Source organism: Leptonotus elevatus, chromosome 7, assembly GCF_054856555.1.
Source record: "Leptonotus elevatus isolate MCC_2025b chromosome 7, RoL_Lele_1.0, whole genome shotgun sequence".
Taxonomy (NCBI): Eukaryota; Metazoa; Chordata; class Actinopteri; order Syngnathiformes; family Syngnathidae; genus Leptonotus; species Leptonotus elevatus.
In genome coordinates, this window is record NC_141245.1 from 19113348 (window position 1) to 19138776 (window position 25429).

Genomic DNA, 25429 nt, shown 5'->3' on the forward strand with positions numbered 1-25429 from the left:
ACTGTTTTAAAAAGATTTGTGAATAATGATTAAACTTAACTATAGTCTAATGATAATTGCTGCAAAACGGAAACAGATATAAATTTACTTTTTTTCCTGACAAAAGAGGAGACTCTAATCTTTCTTTTAGTAGGTTCCATGCTTTTATAGCAATATAATACAATATTCTGTGGGCAAAATCTGTCAAAATCCAGAAAAACAGCCAGGAGCGAAGGGGGTTGCTTCAGTGAAAATGGCTGGGAGTGAATGAGTTAACCCCTTAACAACTACTCGAGCATATTGCCTGCACTATCCTCAAGCACCTCTAGGGGCACCAAGTGTGTTTTTTTTTAATATATATATTTTTATTAAAGGAGAAGTCAATCCTAAAACTTTTTTTTACAATAATATATTCTATGCAGCCCCAATTAAAATACGGTATTCTGGTTAATATTGCGTTAGTAGAATATGAGTTAAGCAGCAAAATCCAGCCCTTTTCATCCATTTTAGGGGGCCATTTTGACACTTGTTGTCGACTGAATATGACATCAACGTTGCTCAGGCATTGACCAATCACAGCTCACCTGTTTTCTGAAGCTGAGCTGTGATTGGTTGTTACCTGAGATGGATAAAATTGGCTGGATTTTGCTACATAACTCATATACCACAAATGTAATATTAATCAGAATGTCATGTTTAGACTAGTGAGATAACATATTATTGTCAAAACAATTTTAAGGTTGACTTCCACTTCAAGGAAAATGCCGAAAAGCCCCTTTAAATCAGTCTTTTCATGTGAATGAGGCGAAACATTTTGAGTTTGATTGACCAAAATATTTTCTACTTCTGTACATGCAAGATGGACACAAGATTCAATAGTACGGTAAATGTAATAACTAAAAGAAGGTACAATAGGTAAATATGAGGAAATAACTGACATATGCAAGGAGTGTGTGTAAATAAATGGGGAATAATGAGGTTTGGCGGATTAATGGAACATCCAAAACTGAGATTATTCACCAAATTCAGTGTGCACCAACTAATTTGGAAAGCCCTTTAAATTGCCGATATTCTGTTCACAACACAGCAGACACGCCCACGTATTAACAACTACCCTCTAGAAATGCGCTGCAGTCACTATACCCGCTGTTTAAAGAAACTTCCATGCTTCCAGAAGACCATTAGCTTCATATATCATGCGCTACAAGCAAAATAAACACTTAGACCAATTAATAAGACACGCAATGCAATACCGCCGGGCACACGGAACAAGCTGACAGTTTAACTAAATAACAGCACAAACTCAATGCAATTCTATTTTTGCTCCAACAAGCTGCTGCCAAATTGAAACTCCACTTCAGACTTAATTACACCGCTTGAATCGGCTGCCGTGCTGCCACCGGCTTTAAAGGAAATAAATAGCTTTATAACGGAAGCCACTGGCTTCACATGGTAGAGGAAAGAGTCCGCATCACTTTGTTGAGGTGACGTTGGACTCTGCGGAAACACTGGCGAGCAGATGGTTCAACTTAGATGCTAATGATGGCCAAAAATCACTGTGTTGTCTTAGGAAGCCAATGTTGACAGAACATAAAACGGCTTTCAAATTGATGACGGCTGATTGGTGCATCGTGTTCCTTATGGAAGCATTTCTTCAGCTTTTTGCATGATTGTTTCATAAAAATCACCAAAGTGGACTGACTGTGTGCGTTCAATAACGTAATTAACCACATATAGAATTGTAGTGTTTGCAGACAGAATGTCATTGTTGTTTGCCTCGGGGGGAAATAATTAAATGTCATTGGCTGGCTCACTGGTTATTGATGAAGGCGTATTTGTTGATGGTCTCGATGACGGACTTGAAGGTGATCTTGGAAGTCAGCGTGTAACCGTGCTGGACCATCGGCTCGCCATCTGGACCGTCCCAACAGTCCACTGCAGAGAGAGGGAAGGAAAAAACACACCTCGTGTATCATTCTCCTTGTGAAGAGAGGGCCTCTTGTCATTGCTCATAATGAAGGTGAAGTGATGCTTGGGCTTGATGACACACTATCGCAACTTTTGGACAGACTTGACTTTTGATTTTGTAAATTATCATGATTTAAAGGGGAAGCGTTTGACAATAATATGTTCTATACAGCCCCGCTAGTCTAAATATGGTATTCTGGTTAAGATTGTGTTAGTGGAATATGAGCTAAGTAGCAAAATTCATCTCAGGGGCGGCCATTTTGCTGTCGACTGAAAATGACATCAATGTTGCTCAGGTCTCAGGTAACAACCAATCGCAGCGCAGCTTCAGAAAACAGGTGAGGTCTGATTGGTTGTTGCCTGAGCCCTGAGCAACATTGATGTCATCTTCAGTCGACAGCAAGTGGCAAAATGGCCGCCTGCTGAGATGGATAAAATGGGTGGATTTTGTTTCATAACTCATATTACACAAATCTTTTTTTTTTTTTTTATGTGCGTGAGTGTGTGCGGGAGTATGTTCATGTGCGGGTGTGCGTGCATGTGAGTGTGTGCTCATTAATTCACCTAAAACCTATTAAAATTCCCATACCGTTCACCTAAACCGAATACTTCAGAATCCAGCTAGAGTCGTGAGGTTGTCAGGAGACCCGAGGAAGGATCAAAGAAAATATGTATATAAGAATATTCCAAAAATCTAATATTAATCATATTGTCATGTTTAGACTAGTGAGGTCACATAAATGTTTAAGGTTGACTTTCACTTTTAAAGTGAAAGCTTTATTGTACAAAATAGACATGGAATGCAATATGCAAAGTCTTCTGACTAGCACGGAATCTGCTGTCACACCGACTAGTCCAACCCAAAATTGATCAATATATTGATTTATTCACAAGGACTGTGGTCCACATAATGCAGCCCATATAAAACTGCTTTTTCTGGCACATCAATGCTGATAACGTTCATGAATTAATGTCATAAGGTTCTGATGAAACCGCATCTGTGAAATTACTAGCCCACGTCGTCCACTGACCTTCCACGCAGCGACAGCCGGACTGGAGAACCCAGGCGTACATGTCGGTCTTGGAGTGCGACAGCAACTGGTCTCCGGTCAGATACGTGTTGTGAGAGGAGGCGATGAAGTAGTTGCACAGAGGCTGATCCATGTCCTGGTTCACGTCGTTGTGCAGCGGGTTGAAAATGTCGCACATCGGACTGCGCATGAAACCTGTAAAACCTGGAAGGAGAAAAACAACAAATAGTTGTTGATAAAGTGGTGGAATGTGAATCAACATCCATGCTTCAATTCAGTGAATTCAATTTAATTTACGTTGCGCCATTTGAGCAACATCCTTACGGTGCTGAAAGAGGAAATTACTTTAAAATTTGAATGAAAGTGGTTCTATGACGCTTCTCATCTTCTTTTCTCATATTACAATTAATGTTGAGTTTCCCTTAGAATATTAAAACATTTTTACCTTTTAATTTTTGTAAAAAAAAAAAAAAAGAAGAAAATATTAGGACTAATATTTGAATTTAAAGGTTTCAAATGTTTTATTAGAACTTTGCTTTAATTTAGTTCGTTTTGTAATGGCAAAACTAGGTTGTAAAAGTAAAACTTAAATGTTGATAATATATCTGTTCTGGATCATTTAAAACTACCTTATTTTCTTAACATGACAAGATTAGGAGTTTATTATTTGTAATATTACTTGGATTTTTTTTTCTCTCAGCAAATTGAATCATGGCTTATATAAAAATTATTTTTTATTATCATAACATCGCATATAAATTGTATTTTTATAATAGTATGAGTTTTTTCTCATAAAATAAAAACAATGTCCACATATTAAAAAAAAATAGTCTTGTATTTAAAAAACAACAACTATAATATTACATTTTTATTCTCAGAAAATATTATGTAATTTTTTTCCCCCATCATTTAAAAACTATTTATTTCTTCACAATATTCCACAGAAATGTCCAATTTCAAATTCAGACATTTTTTTCAATCATGTTAGCGCTTCAACATTACACTTTGGTCATATCAAAACTTTCTTTTGCAATACATTTTTTTATTGCAATATCCCACCAACATATTTTTCTTTCTCAATATTAAAACTTTAATAAAGTAATAATTATATATATATATATATATATATATGCACCTTGCATATATATAAAATTTTATTTTTTTATTTTTATTTTTATTTATTTATTGGGAGCTATGGTAGGTGACATATTCTCGATTAGGACATAAATGTACCACAAAAAAAACAAAAACAAAAATCTCAATCTATCGGAACCAGTTCAAGGGCTGGTGGTTGGGGACCACTGCAGTAACAGCAATGTCTCTATAAATGCAATGTAGTGCAGCAGTGACATGATCTCTTCATCAGCAGGTTGATCGTCCAGCAAAAAACACATAATTGAGGGGGCAGGTTTTTAACGGTAACGAATGAGAGGACTCACAAGGCTGGGAAGAAAGCTTCCATTTATCCGGAGAGGGAGGAGGATGGAATGAGACAGGAATAGCAAGAATCATCCCGTTCTAATGTGGACATCCAACTGCGAGCCTTTGCAAGCGTTGGGGGAAAAGAGTCTTGCTGTGGAAACGCAGTTATGCGAGTGGACATCCATCTTGTCACGCTTCTATCAAATTCTTTGAAAATATTAGCCGTCTATGTGAGAAAAGGTTATTTCTATCACAAAGGAGCATGTTGCGGGCCCTTAGGCCAGCGTCATGGCGTGATCAGTCACTCATCGTGCCTCCTCCCACGACGGCAACAATGACATTAGTCTCGCTCCTACACCTCCTCGCGCCGCCGCGCGTTCGCCGCCGCGCTCTGACTTCACAATTTACTCACGCCTCTTCGCTCTGTCGCCTGCCTTAAGCCGAGTCTTCAGATGGCACTCGCCATGACACTGAGGGGGAGTGAGTGCTTGCTAAAGAACTCATTTTTTAACGTCTCGGCACGACGGCCTCATGACATGACAGAACGCCAACGTGGAAGAAAGGCGTTTGATTGCGCTATGCTATGCGACACAATATAGGATCAGCCAGCTCGTTTAATAAAAAAATATTTAAAAAACATACGCAAGATTCCTACTAACAACTACATTCAGTGTAATGTCAGTCAATAAATCAACTATATGCAAACTGATATGACGCAAGTGAGTGAAAGGTTTATATATTATTATAATATTATTATTTATATATGAATATTTATGAATACACAAATATAATACTATACCCAGTATGGCAAGGCTCACCTTCAATCCCCATGACACCGTTTTGTTTGTTCTCATCAGACACTTCAAACTTGTCAATGATTTCTGCCACGTACTCCAGAGTCACATTGACCATCTGTGGGGACAAAACAAAGGTGGTCTTATTACGGGGATGAAATATGCCCTTTTCAGCACAAAATCACTCTGTATGCCAAAGGATCAATACTAGTTTCTCCGTATGGTATTATTAAGTTTATTAAAATTTAGTTCAGTGAAAGTGGAGTCATGTAACATAAACATGAATGCAGCGGTGTCAAACAAGTGATAAGCAAATCACCATCTACATGTAAGATGACCTTTATTGCGCAGGAAACTTGTTGTAAACATCCAGTGGGACTCTGCAGTATTTCATCAGAGCAGTGCTGCTGTTTTGGTTAGCAACAGTTTTCAACTGGTCTCAACTCTTTAATATCTGCATGTGAACGATTGTGTCTAAAAACTGAAATATTTACAATTACTGGGCTGGGAGCTTGTTTAGAACATCCATTCGAGACAGTTTACATGCCTTGGTAGGTGCTGCTGTTTTTGTTAGCAACAGAGTTAATACAGGCTCAGCACTGAGGTCATCACAAACACAATTACCGGACATGAAACTTGTTTACAACATGCAGTAGCAATTAAACACATCAATGTTTGCGTGCCTCAATAAGTGCTGCTGTTTTGGTTAGCGACAGAGTTCAACGAGGCTCTGCATTTAACTTTTTAATATCTCATCAATGCTCTTACCTTCTGCTCGCAGCGCAACATGTTGGCCAGCTCGTCGGCCGTCAGGTGGTCCTTCCTGTCGCTGTAGGCCATCATGAGCAGGAAAAGGTCCCGCCGCGTGGACATCATCTTGTAGAAGACGGCGAACTCGTCGTAAGTAAGCGTACCCTGCTGATCGTCCGTATCTGCTTCCTGAGGACAGAAAAAAAAGAAGAAAAAAAAAGAAAAGAAAAAGAGTCACGTCAGTCAGCCAGTCAGTCGCTGCATAAATGTTGCAAGTCATGACATATTGATGACAGCAGGAAGTTATATTTCACTGAGTGGGAGCAAGCCACACTTCTGACAGCTCTCAAGGTGCATTCAAATGTTAGAAATCTATGCAGAAATGTGTTTTGTATTGACTGCATATTGTTTTGTTTGCAACAAATCACGTAGCCTGACACCAAATAAAATCCTTGAGAATGTTCCTGATATATCATAATAACTAGGATCTTCATCGCCCAAAAAAGGTCACCAAATGCCATCATTTAATAAACTCAGAAATTGACTCAAAACTATTGATTTGAGCTTTTAACAAGTCAAAGTTTCAAGGCCAAATATGTAAATCAATAGAAATCTTCATTTAGCTATAATTTTTATGTGATTAGCCACCAGCTGCAAAGTCAAAAATGTATTTGGAGCAAACCACGTTGAGTGACATATCAAATCAAAGGCCTTGATTAAGGCTTCCCAAATGTGTCATTATTTTTTCAATAAGCCATCATTTGAAAATATAATCACCAAAAAACATGCCATTTTCAGCAGAAAATAACTTTGTATGCCTGAGGATCATTAAAATTCAATGTCAATAAGCATCCCCCAAAAAAACATTTTGGGAAACCAATAAGAAATCAATTATGCAACTCTAAATTCCACGCTGACAGTAAATGCATCATTCCAACCATTGCACCACAGAGAATGTGCTTTTTCTGTATTTAATGGCTATTTGAGTCCAAGCTTTCCTTTCATATCGTCACACACATTGCCTGAGGACACGCAGAGCACGCCTCGCTGCTCGTTCCAGTCCACCACCTCACACAGACAGCTCGCCGCCACCACCGCCTCATATCACCTGGATCTCACAGGGACCCATTCCCGCTGACACCCAATCTAATAATGGCGGCTAATCCCTCCATCACAAGACAACCTTGAATGAGCTCGCCGTGTGCACGGGGTGAGGATCCACATGCAAACTCCCTACAGAAATGTTTTGGCTTTCTTCATGCCGTATTTACCGAGCTTTATCGGAAAATAGGTCCACAGGGTTGTTTGTTACACAAAGCACATCAAGTATAGCAAAAGCGCGGGCACACAAGCGGCTCTTTATCTGGTTTCCGTGAAATAAAAATCTTTTCGCGAGGATATAAATGGAACCGCCTTCGTTCCTCTCATTACCCGGCGATAAATTATTTTTATGGCATCATTTTTTCGGCTAGGCTTTTAAATCAGCAGGCCAAGGCGAAGTCACAAATCATTGAAGGCTGTCGGAAAAAAAACAAGGATGACTAAAAGAGCAAAGATCTGTTAGCTGTTCCGCTCAGGTTCCTAATAAAGTGAGACATTGATGGTCATTGGAATTGCACCGCAGCACTGAACACTGCGTGATCCTCTTCAGAAATATCCCTAATGTCCCGTGTGGAGCTCTGACATTAGCCCAGTGTGACTTGTCCTTTAAAAATTAAGGCTCTTCTGCTACTTTTTACCCTTTTCACCCTCACCTAAAACTTTTTATCTTATCCGAGAACATATAACTGCTCATGCATTTTGAAAAAGCCCAAAAATGAAGAAATATGCGAGTATACTGCTCTACAACTGTCATTATTTATTTTGATGGTGTAGAGCCAGGACATTTCATTAGGTACACAGGCGGATTCTACTTAGTCTTCAAAAAGATTATAAGAACTTTTATGTAATTAATTTTAAAACAGTTGCTAAACAATGTGCTGCAGGACATAATATAATTTCACTTTATTGGTCCAAAATTATTTACTGTATTTACTTCAAATTATGTAGCTTTGTCCATCTGTCTATGCCAGACATACAGTATATAAGAAAATATTAATAATAGTAATAACAATAAAATCACATGAACGATGCAAAGATGGATGTTCCCCCCCGCACCTGGAACATTTGCTTGACCTTCCTGCGCGGGAGATTGACATTGAGCTTGTGGAGGAGTTGGTAGATCTCGTCTATGTTCAGCAGGCCGTCGCCGTTCTTATCAGCTTCCTCAAATGTCTGCTTCATCCACGTCACCACATACGTTAAGGATATTTGTTCGTAGCACAGGAGGTTGACGTGTCTACAAAATACATAGCGCTTCAAAGTACCTGGTTTTGCCGATGGTAAAACCTCAATATTTTGTAGAGCAATGCTTCAAAATAATTTTGTTGTTGTGGATGTGCAATTACACTTTATTCTAGTACAGGAAGGGGCAGGGCACAGGCATTCAAGAGCTAACTGCTGAGCCCATTAGAATTATAGTGCTGACCAAAACAGCAGCACCTACCAAGGCACAAACAGTTCCAGATAAATTTAACACGTGATATAAATGATTTCCCTGCTGAGCCATTTTAACTGTAACTGCAGAGACACTACTGTTTGCAAACGGACATTAAAATGTTAACTTCTGAGGCCATTTAAACTCCATTGCTAACCAAATTAGCAGCACTTACAGTGAGTTGCAAACAGGTTCCCTGCATAGGAACTGTAAATATGCTAACATTTCATAGATGCTATTTTTTGCTCACAACACATCAAGAGTTAACTGCTTGGCAGACCATCTCACCTCTGTTGCTGGGCTGACAGTAATCACATTTCTAGCAACTTCAAACACATATGACTAACAATAAAATAAAATAAAATAAATAATCTAATCAATACCACAATTTTACGTAATTAATTGCGATTTTGCATTTTTTTTAATTTTCCACAAAGCTTGTAATATACTTACGTGAGTAAAATCTTGGAATTAATGTAAAATCATCAAATAGAAAGAATACTATTTAGATTCAAAGAGCTTTCTTTGATCCTTGAATGATTTTTTGTCTCCTGTAAAATACAACTGTTGAACAAAACTGTAAAATCTGACTCCGTATTATAGGTATCTAATTCTGCTCACAGGAAACAATTCTCAAAACTTTGAATTTAGCTTTTCAAAGTGGCGAGAATAAGCGGTACAGACAACGGATGGATGGATAGCACTATATCTATAAGCCATGTTTTGCATGTGTAAAGGATATTGGTCATGGGTGCGCTGCCGTTTGGCCAGAGAGTCCTCGTCACTGATGCCGGCCATCAGGTAGCTGAGGCCAGTGACCCAGGTCCGAGCTTCATCCGAGTTGGACGTAACCAAGTCCAGGGACTCCATGTGGTTGCCATGGTAGACGGTGAAGCAGCACGCCGGGTCCAAGCTGCCCTCGGGATGCCGATGGAAGATGTCCGACTGGCCGCCCTCCGTCACTTTGTACAGCGAGTCGATGGTGACTGACGGCGGGAAAGGAGAGGGATGGAAAAGTAGAGGATTACTACTACTTACAGGTAGTCCTCTAGTTACAAACATTGGATTTTTGAATGTTGTCTCTCTGTGTCTGTCTCTGTCTCTCATTTTTATAATAATTGTTATTGTTTTATTCAGTTTCTTTTAATATGATAAAATTTCATTTAAAAAAGTTTTTTCATTTTAACTCATTTACTGTCATTGACAGCTGTAGACGTCAAAAATGCATTTGAACTATTTCTATTAGTTTAAAATGTTTTTCCATTTTTGTTAAGAGTATGAAAACCTAGATTTGTTTTGGTATATTTAGAACAGATATAACATTTGTGATTAATCGTGAGTTAACTAGTGAAGTAATGCGATTAATTACAATTACAAATTTGCCCCTAATTTTTAATAATCTTTTTTTTCCTTCTTTTAAAAAAAAAAAAAATATGCGATAAAAATTAATTAATCGTATGACTTCACTAGTTAACTCACGATTAATCACAAATTTTATATCTGTTCTAATACAATAAAAACAATTCTAGGTTTTCATACTCTTGTTAACAAAAGTGGGGGGGAAATAAACTAATAGAAATAGTTCAAATGAATTTTTGACGTCTATAGCCGTCAATGGCAGTGAAAGAGTTAATCATTTAAATACATTTTTTAATTTTATTATATATATTTTTAATGTTTAGAATAAATGTTAAAATGTTAATGTTTAATTCAATTTCTTTTAATTTAATAAAATGTTATTTTAGGTCAAATTTTCATTTTAATCATTTAAATAAATTTTTACATGTTTATATATATATATATATTTTTTTATATTTAGAATAAATGTTAAAATGTTAATGTTTAATTAAATTTCTTTTAATTTAATCACATTTAATTTTAAAACAAAATTTAGTGCGTCTCGACTTACAAATAATAAGACTAACAAACAGCCTCTCCGAACCCATTGTTTCTATAAGTTGAGGAGTTTTGGCGCAAAACCAGAAACATGAAGCAGATGACTTTGTGCACGTGCGTGTGCATGTGTCCCTGCTGTAAAGCCCCGGAAATCCAGAGATAGCTGCATCAATTAAATTTTTTTTTTTTTATTCAATGTTGATTAAATTAGTAAGGATTCAACGAGGGTTTAAAATGAGTAATAAATACAATTACAGTGGCACTACACTGTTTCCGAGGTACTTCTTGGATATGGTGTTGATTACCATACCACCAGTGTTCAATGGAATAATCAATTGGAAAATCCATTCTAAAACGCTTTATTAATGAAAGACTTACAGTATCATAAGTAATTAAATGACATCATCATTGGCTGTGTAACTGAACCCTACACTTGGTCTGAATATTAAGAAGAAGAAAAAACTGAATTCAAATCCAGTAAAGCCTTTTTATATTATTTTTTTATTTTATTTTTTACTATTGAGGCATATTGGATGCACCCAATAAAGCAGCCCCTATAAAGCTACTTGATTTGATTCTGAGCCAAAATGTTTTTTGTCACCATCCATTGTAGAATGATCCATTTCCCTCCCCCTGCATAATCTCATCTCCTAAATTCCGCCTCGCCTGACAGTAACAATATGGCTGCATCGTTTTACATCCCGCACACACACACGTACACACACATTTTAAGGAAAGGACGGGGCACGAGTGTGTATTTCACAACTGCGGCTAGTGAACATATTTAAGAGGCTTATCGAATGCTGACAGCGGGAAACTGTCATTTTTAAACACGTACACATCCGTAGGCGTCTCAGTGGGTTGATGCTGAGAAAACGGAATAATCCTCTCAGTGGCAGCAGCGGTAAAGATCACTTACACACACTCGCACAACTTGTCAGCCATTTAAGGTGAAATCGGAGGACGACATTCGGCACACATCGGCATAGGAATTGCCGATGCAGGTGTGCCTAATGTAGTTCATTTTGTGCGTTCGTTCGAGCGTGCGTGCGAGCAAACCTACTCTTGGCCTTCTCGCTCTTGCGTGATGGCTTCCAGCGGATGCAGGAGCGATGCTCATCCAGGTAAAAGAGCCTCACCAGCCCCTTGGATCCCGCCTTCAGCTTCACCATCTGCGTCCCGGACTGCATCACACTCATGCATCGCTCCACTGAAGAGGAAACGCACATACACATTTTTATGAAAAACAAGCAAAAAATAAGGTCAGTAGAGCGTGACTGTAAGACACAAAAGAAGCAGGTGTGTGTCCTTTATTTGTCTTTTCGTTTGTCTCACTCGACGTGGGCAAGGTCCGAGCATAAAGCGCACACAGAGATGCTGCTGTGTGTGGACACAAGGCTATCTATCCGCTGTGAGAGAGCCCTGAAAGCAGCTCATAGAGCGGAGACACAGAGTCATTGATGCACAGGAAGAACATCTCAACCTCGCCGGGCAGGAGGAAGCAAACGTCTCAGCTTCATTCAATACAGTGGAAGCAGCCAACGTTCTTTAGGTACACCTGCGTATCCAACGCACAATTCTGCGGAAGCCATTCCTCCCCATATGACTGTTGCTAACGGAAACAGTAGCACCTACAGAGGAATGAGCTAGACACAAATACATATAGATATATACACACTGTATTAGGGCTAGACCAATTATCTGTGCCGATATTTGAAATTTTGACAAATTCAGCCTTTTTATGAATCGAATGGCCGATAAAGCTGGCGAACATAGCGAATTTAGGGTTTTCATCAGGATTTGTAAGATGTTCACAGACAGGTTTAACTTGTCGCTAAGACATATCAAACAGATTCAGACAATTTTTGAAACCTTTTACGAACCCTGACGTAAACCCAAAATTAGCTACATTCGCAATTTCGCATGCATTTGTTGCTCAGTAAAATACAGGGAACTTTTCATTTATGGATTAATTTAAATTTCTACTTTATAAAAAAAAGTATGCTGACACTGGGAACTCCCTATACTTTTTTTTATTAAGAAATTATGTTGAAATTTGGGAAAATGTTATTTACAGTAGAAAACTTTAGGGAACGCATGAAAAATACAACTTCTAGAGGTTATCTAGTAGAGCCGAGATCCTTATTTTAGGAATGATGTTAAACAATGTTTGGTATTTTGCAATTTATGTCGGATAAAAATGGAAAGATGGATAAAATGGCCACAATATCAAAAGCAATCACGTCAGAGTCGATTCATTGGACCATCTCCACATAACGTAATATAAACTTTAATACTGTGCAGGTTAACACAGTCATCCTCCCCACTCTATTTAATCTGAGAAAGTTTCAGTAGGTGCTGCTGTTTTGGTTAGCAACCGAGTTCTGAGTCCTGAGCTCACAGTCTCTACAAACCGTGCTCATTGTAGTCACTACCCATTTTGTTCCTAATGAGGTGGCATTAAATTATATTTTCTATTACAGGGATGACCCCTCTACAAAAGGAACACATTATCCAAATGCACCAAATGCTGTAGAGAGATTGCTATTGGACCTCATACAATAGCTGTCCATAACTGTGTGATATATCAATCCTGGGAGCTATGGGAATTTTTTATTCCAGCACGATATAGTTGTATTAATTTAGATAATGGTGCCAACACTGAAGCAAACACTTCTCTGCCAACTGTACAATAACATAAACAACTTGGCGTCTACTGCTAAAACAACAAAGATCCTGCCCTCATTCCTTGGCAACCGTTGAGCACACACCCAGACAAACACGCATACCGGTATACATGCAACCAGATGTATATTTTATAAGGAGCGACTTGCATGCCCTTAAGAAAAGCTTCACAAAGAAACTGCTCTCCATATTCTTCCAGGACAGGATACTCCCATCACGACACATATTTCCATATAGTACAGTACCTTACACAACATAAAAGCATTATCATACACAGTACACCGCAACTAGTACTACTACTAATTCTCAACAGGATGGCAACAAGTTCAAGGCTCTAATGGACCAAACATCCATCCATCCCCATTTTTTTTAGGACTGATTGCACCAAACAAACAAATCTAAGAACAGCCACATTCACATTTTCATTCCATAATGAATACAGCGACTCCACCCCCACCTGCTATTTGCGAAAAACATTGAAAATCTGCGGCAAACTGATGCCACATAAAAGGGGTTTGTAGTTGGACATGAATACCACAAGGTGGCAGCAAAACACGTTAAAAAAGGACAGGATGATACAGCATTGCGTCAAGTAAATACACATGAATCCAAGTTACATAAAAAGTATTCAATAGTAAAATTAGTCAGACAACCACCACAAGTGGTTAGTATTAGCCAGAGCCGTATATTATGAGAGTTTGGCCAACTCGGTTTCAGCAGGGTTAACAAGATGCCGTCCATATGTCATGTGACCAGAAGTTGACCAATCACACCGTGACCAATCAGAGCGCTGGTCACATGACATATGGACGCCTTCCTGTTACCCTGCCGAAACAGAGTTTGCCAAACCCTGTCTATATATGGCTCTGGTATTAGCTAGCATACTAGCCTAAATAACATGCTAACTTGGAGTTTCAGTTTCACTTTTAAGTGTGCAATTCAAGGACCACCAATAAAACTGGACATCGCAGATGCCCACACAAAACTATCTATCAATTAAACAGAACAGCAAGCTATAATAAAAGTGTGTAAAAGACAAAATTTTCAGCGAGTAACGGAATTATATATATAAATCAGCAAATTTGTGAATACCAAATAGCATGGTGCAGTGGGGAGATTGGAGACTGACAGCATACAGGGATACTTCACCATCTTGACATCATTCCAGCTCTTATGGATGCTGTGGGAGTTTGGATTGGTCAGCCCATTAAGAACCATCCGGTCTCTATTGTGTAATTGGGATGTGTCCTTGTTCTCCTCATGAATAAATATGACTCCTAGGTGGTTTAAATGGACCTGTCCTCAGGTGGAAACAATGTGGTGGGCCACCAACCACTTAGGAGGATGGATGAGATCATTTATTTATGATTTATTAGAAAACAAACTTGGTGGAGAGTCAAATATTTGCACCATAAGCATCTTTCACAGCCCGATTTTTGCGGATTTTTCTCTCTGTTGTAAGGTTAAATACTAAAGGACAACAAATTCCTGTAACTCATATCTTCATTGATGTAAGCATTATGGGGGGAATTTTTTTAATTTATATTTTTTTATTAATAAGCCAATTCATCGATTATCGGAATATTATTCTGCCAAAAATCGGAATGTGCATTAGCCTAAAAAAATCCATGTCAGTAGGGCTCAATTAGAAACCATAAATGCTTGCAAAAATAATAGGAGGCTGAAGACAAGAATTATCAGAGACATGGCGGAATGTGCATTATTTATCTCATCCAATCTTCTGAAGCACACAGCTTCATTAACGGATGCTTCTTAACCGTGGCCAATGTGGGAATGTTGTGCTATTGATCTACAATCTACAGTCCTGGTTCCAGAGAGAGAAAGAGAGAGAGAGGGTATTCTTCTGGGTGTCGTATCTCGGTTGGTTCCGGGCTACAAACTGCATGAGTCTGGCGCGACAAGCTTTTAGCAAGACGTTCAATTACGTAACATCATAAATGTGGTCCAGGGGAGGGAAAAGCGCACATACACCACCACCGCTGGAGACCTGCACAATTCCCTCAGTGTGTTTAGTTTTTTTTCCCTGAGAAAAAATGGAGTAGGGGAAAATAGCTAAAAGAGAATGTGCTAGTATGCATTGATTTATTTATTATTATCCTATCTAGCACAATGCAGCGTTCTTTAAATAGAAGGCGTACATGTGCAGGCAGTTTGCCATCTTGCCTTGATGTGTTACGTTATGTATGACATTGGACATCTTCTACCACGTTTTAAATCCGAGGCATTAAAAGTAGATTTGACGATCTGGACTCTGGTTACTCACAAATTCTAAAAAAAAATACAATTAAATTGTATTCATCATTATGGAAATGCTGATTCACCGAAGGAAGAGTTCTTCTCCTTCAAATCGCTTTTTTTTTTATTTGCTGTACCACCACCTACAAGCCTGGAGTTAAATAGTATCAACTAAGAAACCAGGACAGTCGTGCGTATCACTTTCCTACATCACAATAGGTTGTATTTTAAATATTTCAGCTATCTAGCAAAAGAAAAAAGAAAAAAAAGAAAAGAAAAATAGACAATCATAGAATTGTTCAGATTTGCTTTCTTGGTCACTTGTTGCTAGGCAGAATTCGGAGGGCTAATTGTCGATTGCCACTCTTATATGCCAGTGACAAAATGTGCTTTGACAAGTAGTCATTCTGAATTTCAGAAGTAATTCCAACCTATTTATGGCTTTATGGTGATTGTCACATTTTCTAACAACAATGTCATACCAAAAATTTGTCTTTGTTGCTAGGCAGATTTTATAAGGGTAATTCTGTGCCAATTCACATAAATCCCTCTTCATCATATTTGGGAACTCTACTGTGTATTTAGAGAGTTTAAAGGCACTCAGGCCTTTGGTGGGGGTACAGTAGGGCTCCAAATATGGATATAGGTCAAAATGACCAATTTTCGGATCCTCTAATTCAGGCCATTAGTTGGCCATGATGATGGGAATGAGATTTTTACCCCATTAACAGTCGTCTTTCGTCAACATTTTAAGCCATTAAAAACGTTGATTATCCAAAACCTTCACTATGAACTAAGCCTTTGCATGTGGTACTATTTTGGGATATTTTCTGAAAGAGCCCAAGTCCGGAAAGGTCAACTGTTTCTGGCAGTAAAAACAGACCCACATAATTAAATACATTAAGTACCATTTACCATAATTATTATTTTTTTTAAACTGATTTTTTAGAAGGATGGCACCAATGAAAAAAAGCTATGTTTATTTTTAGCTGGAGAGCAGGACAAGAAATATAAACTGCAGTGACAATAAAAATCTTGAAGCCTCTTTGTTGAAGTATTGTTCACTTTTTGCCAACTCCTTAGTGGCGGCCATTTTGGTCCCCATCAGGTTAGCTTAATAATTTGATGTGCCCTCAACCAAATGATTTGTGCAGCCACAATCAGGCTAAAATTCACCTTGTCACATTCCACTTTGCAATATTGTGTCTGGGAAAATCAATTTTCAATTTTCATATTTAAGGCTGCAACCTCCCTGAGAACATTTCAGACAGGATAAAATATGACAAAATTGATTTTTTTTTCTCGCTTGGTAGGAAAAAAAATGGCATCTTTAACCTTTTTTTCCCCCCTGCTTCCTTTTTATTTCAGGGAGACGCACATGTAAGCTGCGGGCTCTGTGAGTAAATAACACTTAAAAGCTTTGAAGTGGCAAATTCAAACATATTTTAATAGGACAGCAGACAGCAGTGACGTGATTGAACAAAGCTTGTCCTCTCTCTGATGCGCACTACAAAGATCAAGTCAGGGCACACTGAACACCCACTCACCCACGTCACATTAGCACACACGCTTATCAGTTCGATCACAACGGACACTTTTCATGCCTTTTTCAATTTGAAACATTTGCCTCCCTATTTCATGAGTTTTCTTGCTATTTTTCCCCTCTAAGTCGGACAAGAAAAAACATTTTTTTTTACAAAAACCAAGACCATGAACATGAGAGCTCGTCACCCTCAAAATCCCTGTTCCCCCATCGTGGATACTCTCAGAGCGAACTGCTTCACTCAGAGAGTTCGAAACATCAGAAGTTGTTCAGTGTTTCCCCACACCATGTTAATACTTGGGTGGGCCACCCAAGTAAACTGGCCACCACCCAAGACGTTTTCAAGAAAATGTAATAAAAAAAACATACATTACAAAAAAAAAAGTGTTGCGACCAGATATACCGCATGTAACATTAGTTTGCTGTCACTCACTTAGGTTAGATGCGACGCAAGTAATAGGACTGAGACCCCCCCACCAACAAAAAAAAGATTTCAAATCTGTGGGAAACACAAAGCATGAGTTGTTGTTTATGAGTTCAGAAATTAATGTAAGGAGAGAGGACAATGAAACATCTGCTTAATAACTACGATAAAGTTGTTCTTTTTAGTTTACTTTAACCAGAATCTCGAATTGTCTTCACTACGCCGCATCAACAATCAAAGTCAACTAGCTATAGTCAAATATCAAATAGCTAGTCCAAGTTTCAAACTGAAGCAAAACAAAATGTCCGGCCAACATGACGACACAGTCTTCAAGTGTCTGTGCAGGTACAAGAGTACAAAAATAAGCTAGTGGATGACAATAGTAGTTAGCATTGCTAGGTTCAACTATTCCGGTCACCACTAGTCTTAAAATGTTCATACTAGCCATACAACAAAACTGGCAGGTCAAGGAACAAAGGCAGCTATATGAAGTGAAGCTCAATTTGTATTGTCAAAATGTTATGTCCAGTAATGCGTGGACAACAATGCTAACAGGATGTAACAGTATGCTATATGATAATACGGACAACTGTATGCTAACAGGAACGTTAGTCGTAGAAGTTGTTTGGTACAACACAAACTGACGTTACAATGCCGTTGTCATTTTACACTCCAGCCTCAGAAAAAAAGTACAAAAAAACCACTTGTTAAAGTAAAACACTTCTCACAAAGATGAAATCTCACGTGATGACAATTCCACTGCACATTTTTCATAACGTGACATAAAGCTTCCCACAACCAAATTGGAATGGAGGCCCTGCGTCAAAGTTTGGCCTCCAAGTTTTGCTACTTTGTTTCAACCGAGCCGCTCATCCGCTGTCACTGACAGACAGACAGACACCTTAAAAATATGTCCGTGACAGATGTTAGTATCCACGACAAATCAGACAGCACAAGTAATGAGCGTCCCTTCACCTCACGCAGGATCAAAGACGGCGGCAGTCGTCGCAAGGATACTGCCAATGCATAAACATGAGCTTCTGCTTCTTTCTTTGCTGCTTTAAATAGCGGCGGCGGAAGCAGCATGCCAAATACATGATCAATATGCAACATGTTTGTCCACAAACACTGCATAAGTCATTAGACCACAGCTAACTAGAGAGCAGATTTAAGAAAAAAACAAAACAAAAAACAGCGAGTGGCAGTGCAGCCTAGTGCTCGTATTGTTATACACTTGGACAGTGTGATGCAATCCAATGCAAAAGACAAATTATAAAATTGCAATGTTTGAAAAATCCCTGATGCCTAAGAAATTAGGAGTTGCTTTTAGCTTTAGCTTCTTGGCCCATGTTGTTTGCCTTTCATTCACTTTATTAGGTACACAAAGCTAACTAAATATCCTAAACATGCACTTTCAAATCCACAACACTAGATCACAAATTACAGTTAAATAACTATAAGACTGTTGTTGCTAGTCACTTATTATTTGCACATCTCAATTGGAGGGCTAGTGTTGATTGTGCTAAGACATCTGAAAAATATTGTACATAAAAATAGGGAAAAATTTAATTTTTTCAGTTATCCCTGTTGTTGTTGCTGCATACAAAAACAGTTGGGTCAAAAACAGTAATAGTTGAAAAACAACCCAATTTTCTCCTGACGGCCTCACGACTCTGGCTGGATTCTGAAGTGTTCGGTTTAGGTGAACGGTATGGGATTTTTTAATAGGTTTTTAGGTGAACTAATGAATACACCCACACGCACGCACATGCACACCTACAAAATAAAAAGTAATAAAAATAAAATAAAAAAAGAGCAATGATGATGACATGTCAAATCGGTAAAATTACCGAATGAACTGAGCTCTCCAGAAAAAAAAGAAGAAAAAAGAAAGAAAAAGAAACACATTTTTGTGTGCTGTGTGAAAAATGAATGACTATTTATATGTATTAGATCTTATTGTAATTTATTCATTTTGTTACTTGTAAGTTAGTTAGGGTTGTTTTGTCAGATTTTACTACTATTGTTTTCTTATTTTGCTTATTTACATTTTAAAAAATTACGTTTGTCTGACTTATATTTCATTCACTCTATGTAGTTTATTTCATTTGTATAGATTTTTTTCTATTCTTTCATTTTGTTTTATTTGTTATTTTTATATACAGATTTGTATATTTTTTTTATATTTGTCTATCTTAATCTTATTTTTTTATTCTTATTTTATTTAGTTCATTTTTGTTCTATATTAGAAATTTTGCATTTGTATATTTTTTACAGATTTATTTTAATTTAATTATTTTTTCATGTAATTATTCTATATTCTAAACTAATAATTTATACTAAATGCATCAATTAATTTTATTTTCTCTAGGCCAGAATCACAGTATTAAATATACTTTAAATGAATAGTATAATAATATAGATGTATATGTAAATGTGTGTCTATTATGTCTAAACAACGCACTTCAGACACCACACAGAAACAAGAGGACGAAATTTCAGCATACAAACACACGCTCACCTATGAGTGTTAGTCTGCATTTTGGGGGTGCAGCCAGGGTGCCGTCAATGTGCTCGACGTTGCGCGCCAGCAGGGTCGCAACAGCTAACACCGCCGATTTCTCTGCAGAGCCGCATATTAAAGAGGCTGGCGCTTTGTGTGCGGTGGGACCAAACAGTGAAGAATAGATTTCTTCCATTTTTTTCCTCTTCAGGAAACAAATAAAAAGTTCACAACAACAAAAAAGTTGTCCGAAAAGTAGTCCCGGCAGTCAGTTGCGCCGCCTGTGGCTATTCCACTTTTGATAGCCACTTCACAGGAGCATCCTCACTGCAAAGCACAAACAGTGGCTGAGGAGCTCCCGCTGCTTATCCTCGTCCTCTGATGTGTGTCAGCACCTTCATCTCCTTCCCAGAAAACACACACACGCGCGCGCACACCATCCTCCTGGTCATCCACTCTCCTCTCCATCTTCCCACCTCCTTGACTGATGTGTACGTTTAGCCTGTTAAATTGCTATTGTTGAGCAGGTGATTATAAAGCGAAACAGATGCGCACATGGACAAATCTCCCGCTACCCGCTTCACTTAAGAGGGTCATCCAGCGGCATGCGAGGGGGATAACAGTCCTGATAACTGTGTGACATAACAGCTATGATAATGTACCGGCATAATCACGTGACATGTGGGATATGTGAGGCCATCCATCTGTCTGATACACTCGAACGCTTACAATTGCAGCCATATCCTCTCAGGATTAGCATACATCAGTCAACATGGGGAAACACCAAGGCTTGTCATTCTAGCTCAGCTTTTTTTAGTGTCAAAGCACGTGATGCAGGCCAGCATAGTAAAATGAGTCGAAAATCGCATGGGTACATTCCGAGATAGCAGGGAGGGAGTCATGATGGAGAATAAAATAACACAACAAGGTTAAGAACTACTTTTTAAAAGGTCAAAGAAGTCAGAGACAAACAAGAAGTAATCTGAATTAAGATGATTCTAGAGCAGGGATGGGGAATTGGTGGCCCACACTATGAGTGGCCCCTTGAACAAAATGTTGCTAATCTTTTTTTCTCCAAACCTATACAAAATTATAATAATTCATGCTGATAAGCATCCAATGCTTTCCACTCAAACTGGGAGTAAATGAGCAAAATCATCCCAGAAAAAAAAAATGAAAATCAAAAGATAGCAAATAATGTTGAAAAGAAAAAGAAAAAAAATCTCCAAATATTCGACTGTGCAGGTGCCGAAGTCAGTTTTACGTTGTAATATCACCAATCACCACTAGATGGCAGATACATATTGGTTGTGCATACACTGGCGAAGGGATGGGGAACTGGTGGCCCACACTATGAGTGGCCCCTTGATTTGAAAAACAAAACAAACAAAATTTTGCTAATCTTTTTTTTTTCTCCAAACCTAAAAAAAAGAAAGAAAGGAAATGTATTCATGCTGATAAACATCCAATGTTTTCCACTCAAACTGGAGTAAATGAGCAAAATCATCCCAGAAAAAACCCCAATGAAAATCAAAGATAGTTGAAATGTTGAAAAAAAAAATGAAAAAAATCTCCAAATATTCGACTCTGCAGGTGCCCAACTGTGAATATGCAGGGGTCGACGGCAGTTTTACGTTGTAATATCACCACTCACCGCTAGATGGCAGATACATGGGGTTGTGCATACACTGGCGAAGGGGGTTACTTCAGTTAAAATGGTTGGGAAAGAATGAGTTAATAGGGACCTACAGCATATAATATACAGGATTTGTGGAAAATACAAAATGAACACCTCTTCTTTTCATAAGAGTTATGCCTTATTTCCATAGAACAAACAAGATAGTGCGATGCTGTGTGAAGGATGAAGCGGTGCTGGAACATACGGCAGGTGTGACATTAATGAGCTGCAACTCCAAACTCCATCGGCAGCCAAAATAAGTGAGTAGTATATGGCCGCATTCCAGCACACAATGCCATGCCAGATTGACGTCTTAATGAAGACGTGAAGTGCAAAGTCATGAAGGGCTGCAGCCCTTGCAGAAGAGAAGACGGACGACCTGAGTGGCTTGTCACTCAAACGACTTGCGCTTGTTCATTTCTCCTCTGGAGGTTGAAGAAACAGCAAACTAGAGGTGCAACGATGACATACTGAATGATTTTCATAATGAATAAGACATTTTATCTTTAGCCTTTTTCGCGAGCATGTCATAATGAGCATTTGTTGCTTGTTGTCTTCTAAAAGGAGTTTCATCCGGGTCCATAATTTCTTCCAGGGAACAAAACGTGACACGATCCCACGTAAGCATGACAAATTACAACTTGATCTGACGAGATGTGACAGTGTTCATGCAAAATTTAACATGCGATCTGGATAAAATGGTTTCATTTTCTGCATTGTCACCAAACACCAGATGGATGGAAATGTAAGCCTTTGCATTAGTTGGGAAAAAGTTCATCATGAAAATTTGCCTCACCATTTTCAGTCTGGTCTCTGTACTTTTTGGCAAATTCCAGTTCTAGCTCCCTATTCGTCCCTCAAACGTCTCCAGTTGGTTGAAAATGTTGCTACTCACTTAAGAGGAGGCACACAATATAAATTCCGCTTAAAAGTTCATTTAAAATTCTGCTATTTGTTTTCAAATGTCGAAATTGTCTCGCATCGCCTGATCTGAACATGTGGTTCACATCTCCACACCTTCACTACACCCCTTTGGAGATTTATGATTATGTCACGAACACATTTTTTGGGGGGGGAGGGGGGTTCTTTACAGCTCTCACAGATTTTCTGTTGTGCTTACTTTCCATTGGCTCCTTCTCTCAGCTTCACGATTGCTAGTTCTCAACCATAGACAACTCCCTCTATTTTATGTTGGTTGCATCTCAAACTGTAAATCAGATCTTCACCAAATAATTTGCTAATTATTCATCACAATCAATTAATCGTTTGATACCTAGTTTGAATTTCAAATTGTCCATATAGCAGACTGATTATCTGTGTCGAATCTAAATCAAACATTTGCTTTAGTTTGGAAAATAATCATCAACATTTTTGCCTACTTTATGAGATGTTACAAACCAAACCAGTAACTTAATCTCAATTCAAATTCAAATTAAAATTGAAATAATGGCCTGTTTTTTTTTTGTTTATTAGAGATGGAAATTAAAACATGTCTTTCAATCCAATTCATTGATTAAAAGTTGCAGGCCTAGTGTAAATTAAATCACAGGCAAACCTCAAATCACAAACTGAGCCTGAGATATTCATCACTATTTTTTATTGGAATAATCCATGTAAAGAACAATTAGGCTCACATCAGTATCATATTCCCATCACTAACATGCGAAATGAGTAGTTTCAAACTAAAGGTGCTATCGTCTAAATTGAGTATTAGCTGCAGATGTAAATATCTGTCAATGAAAGCTGATATGTCGCTCATGTTTTGGTCTACAGCAAAAATGAAAGAATTTTGACTGTCCCAAAACTTTTGAAGGGGGGTATATAGTTACATAAAAATAAAACAAATCACCGCACTATCCCATTAGCAACATGAAAGGTTGTGAAGCATTGGGAAATGACTGGCTAAAACACACGCTCACTCTCTTATCTCAGTCATTCTCCTCTGCTAATTAGGAAGCGCTTAAGGCGGCGCTTAAGTCGCCTGTGCTACAAATGAGTTGCCAGGTTTCCCTTGGGGAGGCCGCCGAATGAAAATAAGCACGTGACTCGTGCGGCATGATAATATGCGTACACCGACGGCTCCCTGTGTGGAGGAGTTCCGACATCAAAGGACGGACGCTGAAGTCTTCATTATGGCGCGCGTGCGTGTGCGCGTGCGTGTGTCAGCACATATTGATGTTGACTTCCCCTGCGAGGCTTAAGCTGGCTCTTTCTTCCTCGCCAAGACGGTGAGGCTTGCATGGCTGTGAGCAGATTGAGATATAGTATCTTTGGCAGCGCAGACACTTTGTCAAGCAAGCTGACTGATCTGCAGGAACCTCAGAAGAGGCGTGGATGCTCATCCGGGCCCACCGGACGGGTGCCAGATGTGTTAATAAGCAGGCCGAGCTTTCGGGTGGGTTATTAAGAAGTGAGGGGGATGTCAGAGCACAAGCGTTCCCACTCAAACAGGTGTAAAGCTCCAAAAGATGATTCGTACCACCTTGTCAGTGAAGTACGGTGGCGGGTAGTGGTCAGGTGGTCACGAATGGCTGCCAATGGAAATGGTTTGTTTGTATTTTTTTGATGATGAAGCGGCAGGATGAATTGGCAATATTATCTGCTCATATTCAGCTAAATGCTTCAGACTTCATTGAACGGAGCTCAACAGTGCAGATGGACAATGTCCCGAAGCGTATTGCAAAAGTCACCAGAGCTCAATATATGTCGCTAGCAGTGATAGTGAAACCAAGTTAGATGATTTGTAGTAAATAAATCATTTTCAGACCAGTTATGTGAAAATGAATGATTTACAGTGGCGTGATGATCTCTCATCGTACACCAATGTGACATGGCGCTCTACGTGTCAAAATATATTGATTAATCGACAAGTAGTTGATTATCAAATTAATCAACAACTATTTTAGTAATCGAGTAACTGTTCTACTTTAAATGGTCCAAATTGTCTGATTTCAACCTCTTAATAGAAATTTGTCTGATTTCTGCAGTCCTTCACAGACTTGCTATCTTTGTGTTTAATGAAAATATTTGCAAACATCTGCTTTTACTTTGGAAAACAATGGGGAGTACATTAATCCCTCTCGTGTGCTATTGTTTCGTTGCTTTTTTAATCCCTAAACAATATGAAATAAACACAAATATTTGGTTAATAAACAATAATCTGGAAATGTGATTCTAAAAATATTCAATAGTGACAGCCCCACACGGCACACTGGTTGAGAATCACTGGCTTTAAACATCACCTGGAGAAGTAAAAGGAGTAACCCAAAAAATGTCTTGAATATATATTGTAGGTGCCCCCACAAGTCTAAACAAGGTTTTCTGATTATTGTGTTTATAGAATATGAATTAAGCAGCAAAATCCACCCGTTTTTAATCCATCTGAGGGGGCAGCCATTTTTACAATAAACAGTATAGAATTGAATCTAAACATATACAACACAAACAACATGAACACATAACAAGCCAGGGATGTTATGGGGGCGGCCATTTTGCCACTTGATTGTTACCCGAGCCTTTAGGCAATGTGATGTCATTTTCAGTCGACAGCAAGTGGCAAAATGGCCGTCCCCTGAGATGAATAAAAACGGGTGGATTTTACGGCTTAACTTATATTCGACAAACACAACATATTGTAAATAAAGTTTTTGGGTTGACTTCCTTTTTAATTAAGGTAATGGTGAATTAATTCCATTGTTTAGCAAAATGGCGACCAGCAATCCCTTAATGTTATTCTGTTCAAACCTTAGACCTTCACTGTAGCTATACATAAAATAGCCTGACAGGTACAAGATATTAGATGCCAGCTGTTGGTTGGTCTTTGCATTATTCAGCACACGTTTCCATACAAAGCCTTACAGAGGCAGGACAGAAGGAAATTCACTCAAAAGAGGAGACGAGAGGCGAGGATGCGAACGCTCCCCTGGTGTCTTTTAGCTGTTTTCTCTGGCCCGGGGCAACGCAG

General features: G+C 38.5%; 1 protein-coding gene across 5 annotated transcripts in view; it reads right to left on the bottom strand.

The window, feature by feature from the left end:
- plch1 (phospholipase C, eta 1) overlaps positions 1-25429 on the bottom strand; it is a 59125-nt gene that overhangs the window by 23461 nt on the left and 10235 nt on the right. For 4 of the 5 annotated variants that reach the window (XM_086080636.1, XM_086080638.1, XM_086080635.1 and 1 more), the window contains 7 exons: positions 11440-11586; positions 9223-9466; positions 8102-8231; positions 5963-6133; positions 5219-5312; positions 2979-3182; positions 1794-1914 (listed from right to left, as the gene is read on the bottom strand). In XM_086080636.1, coding sequence (XP_085936762.1) covers positions 1794-1914; positions 2979-3182; positions 5219-5312; positions 5963-6133; positions 8102-8231; positions 9223-9466; positions 11440-11586 — 1111 coding nt within the window. Of the gene's footprint in view, positions 1-1793; positions 1915-2978; positions 3183-5218; positions 5313-5962; positions 6134-8101; positions 8232-9222; positions 9467-11439; positions 11587-19805; positions 20080-25429 lie in introns of those variants that run through there. The other variant, XM_086080639.1, reaches the window with a different exon arrangement.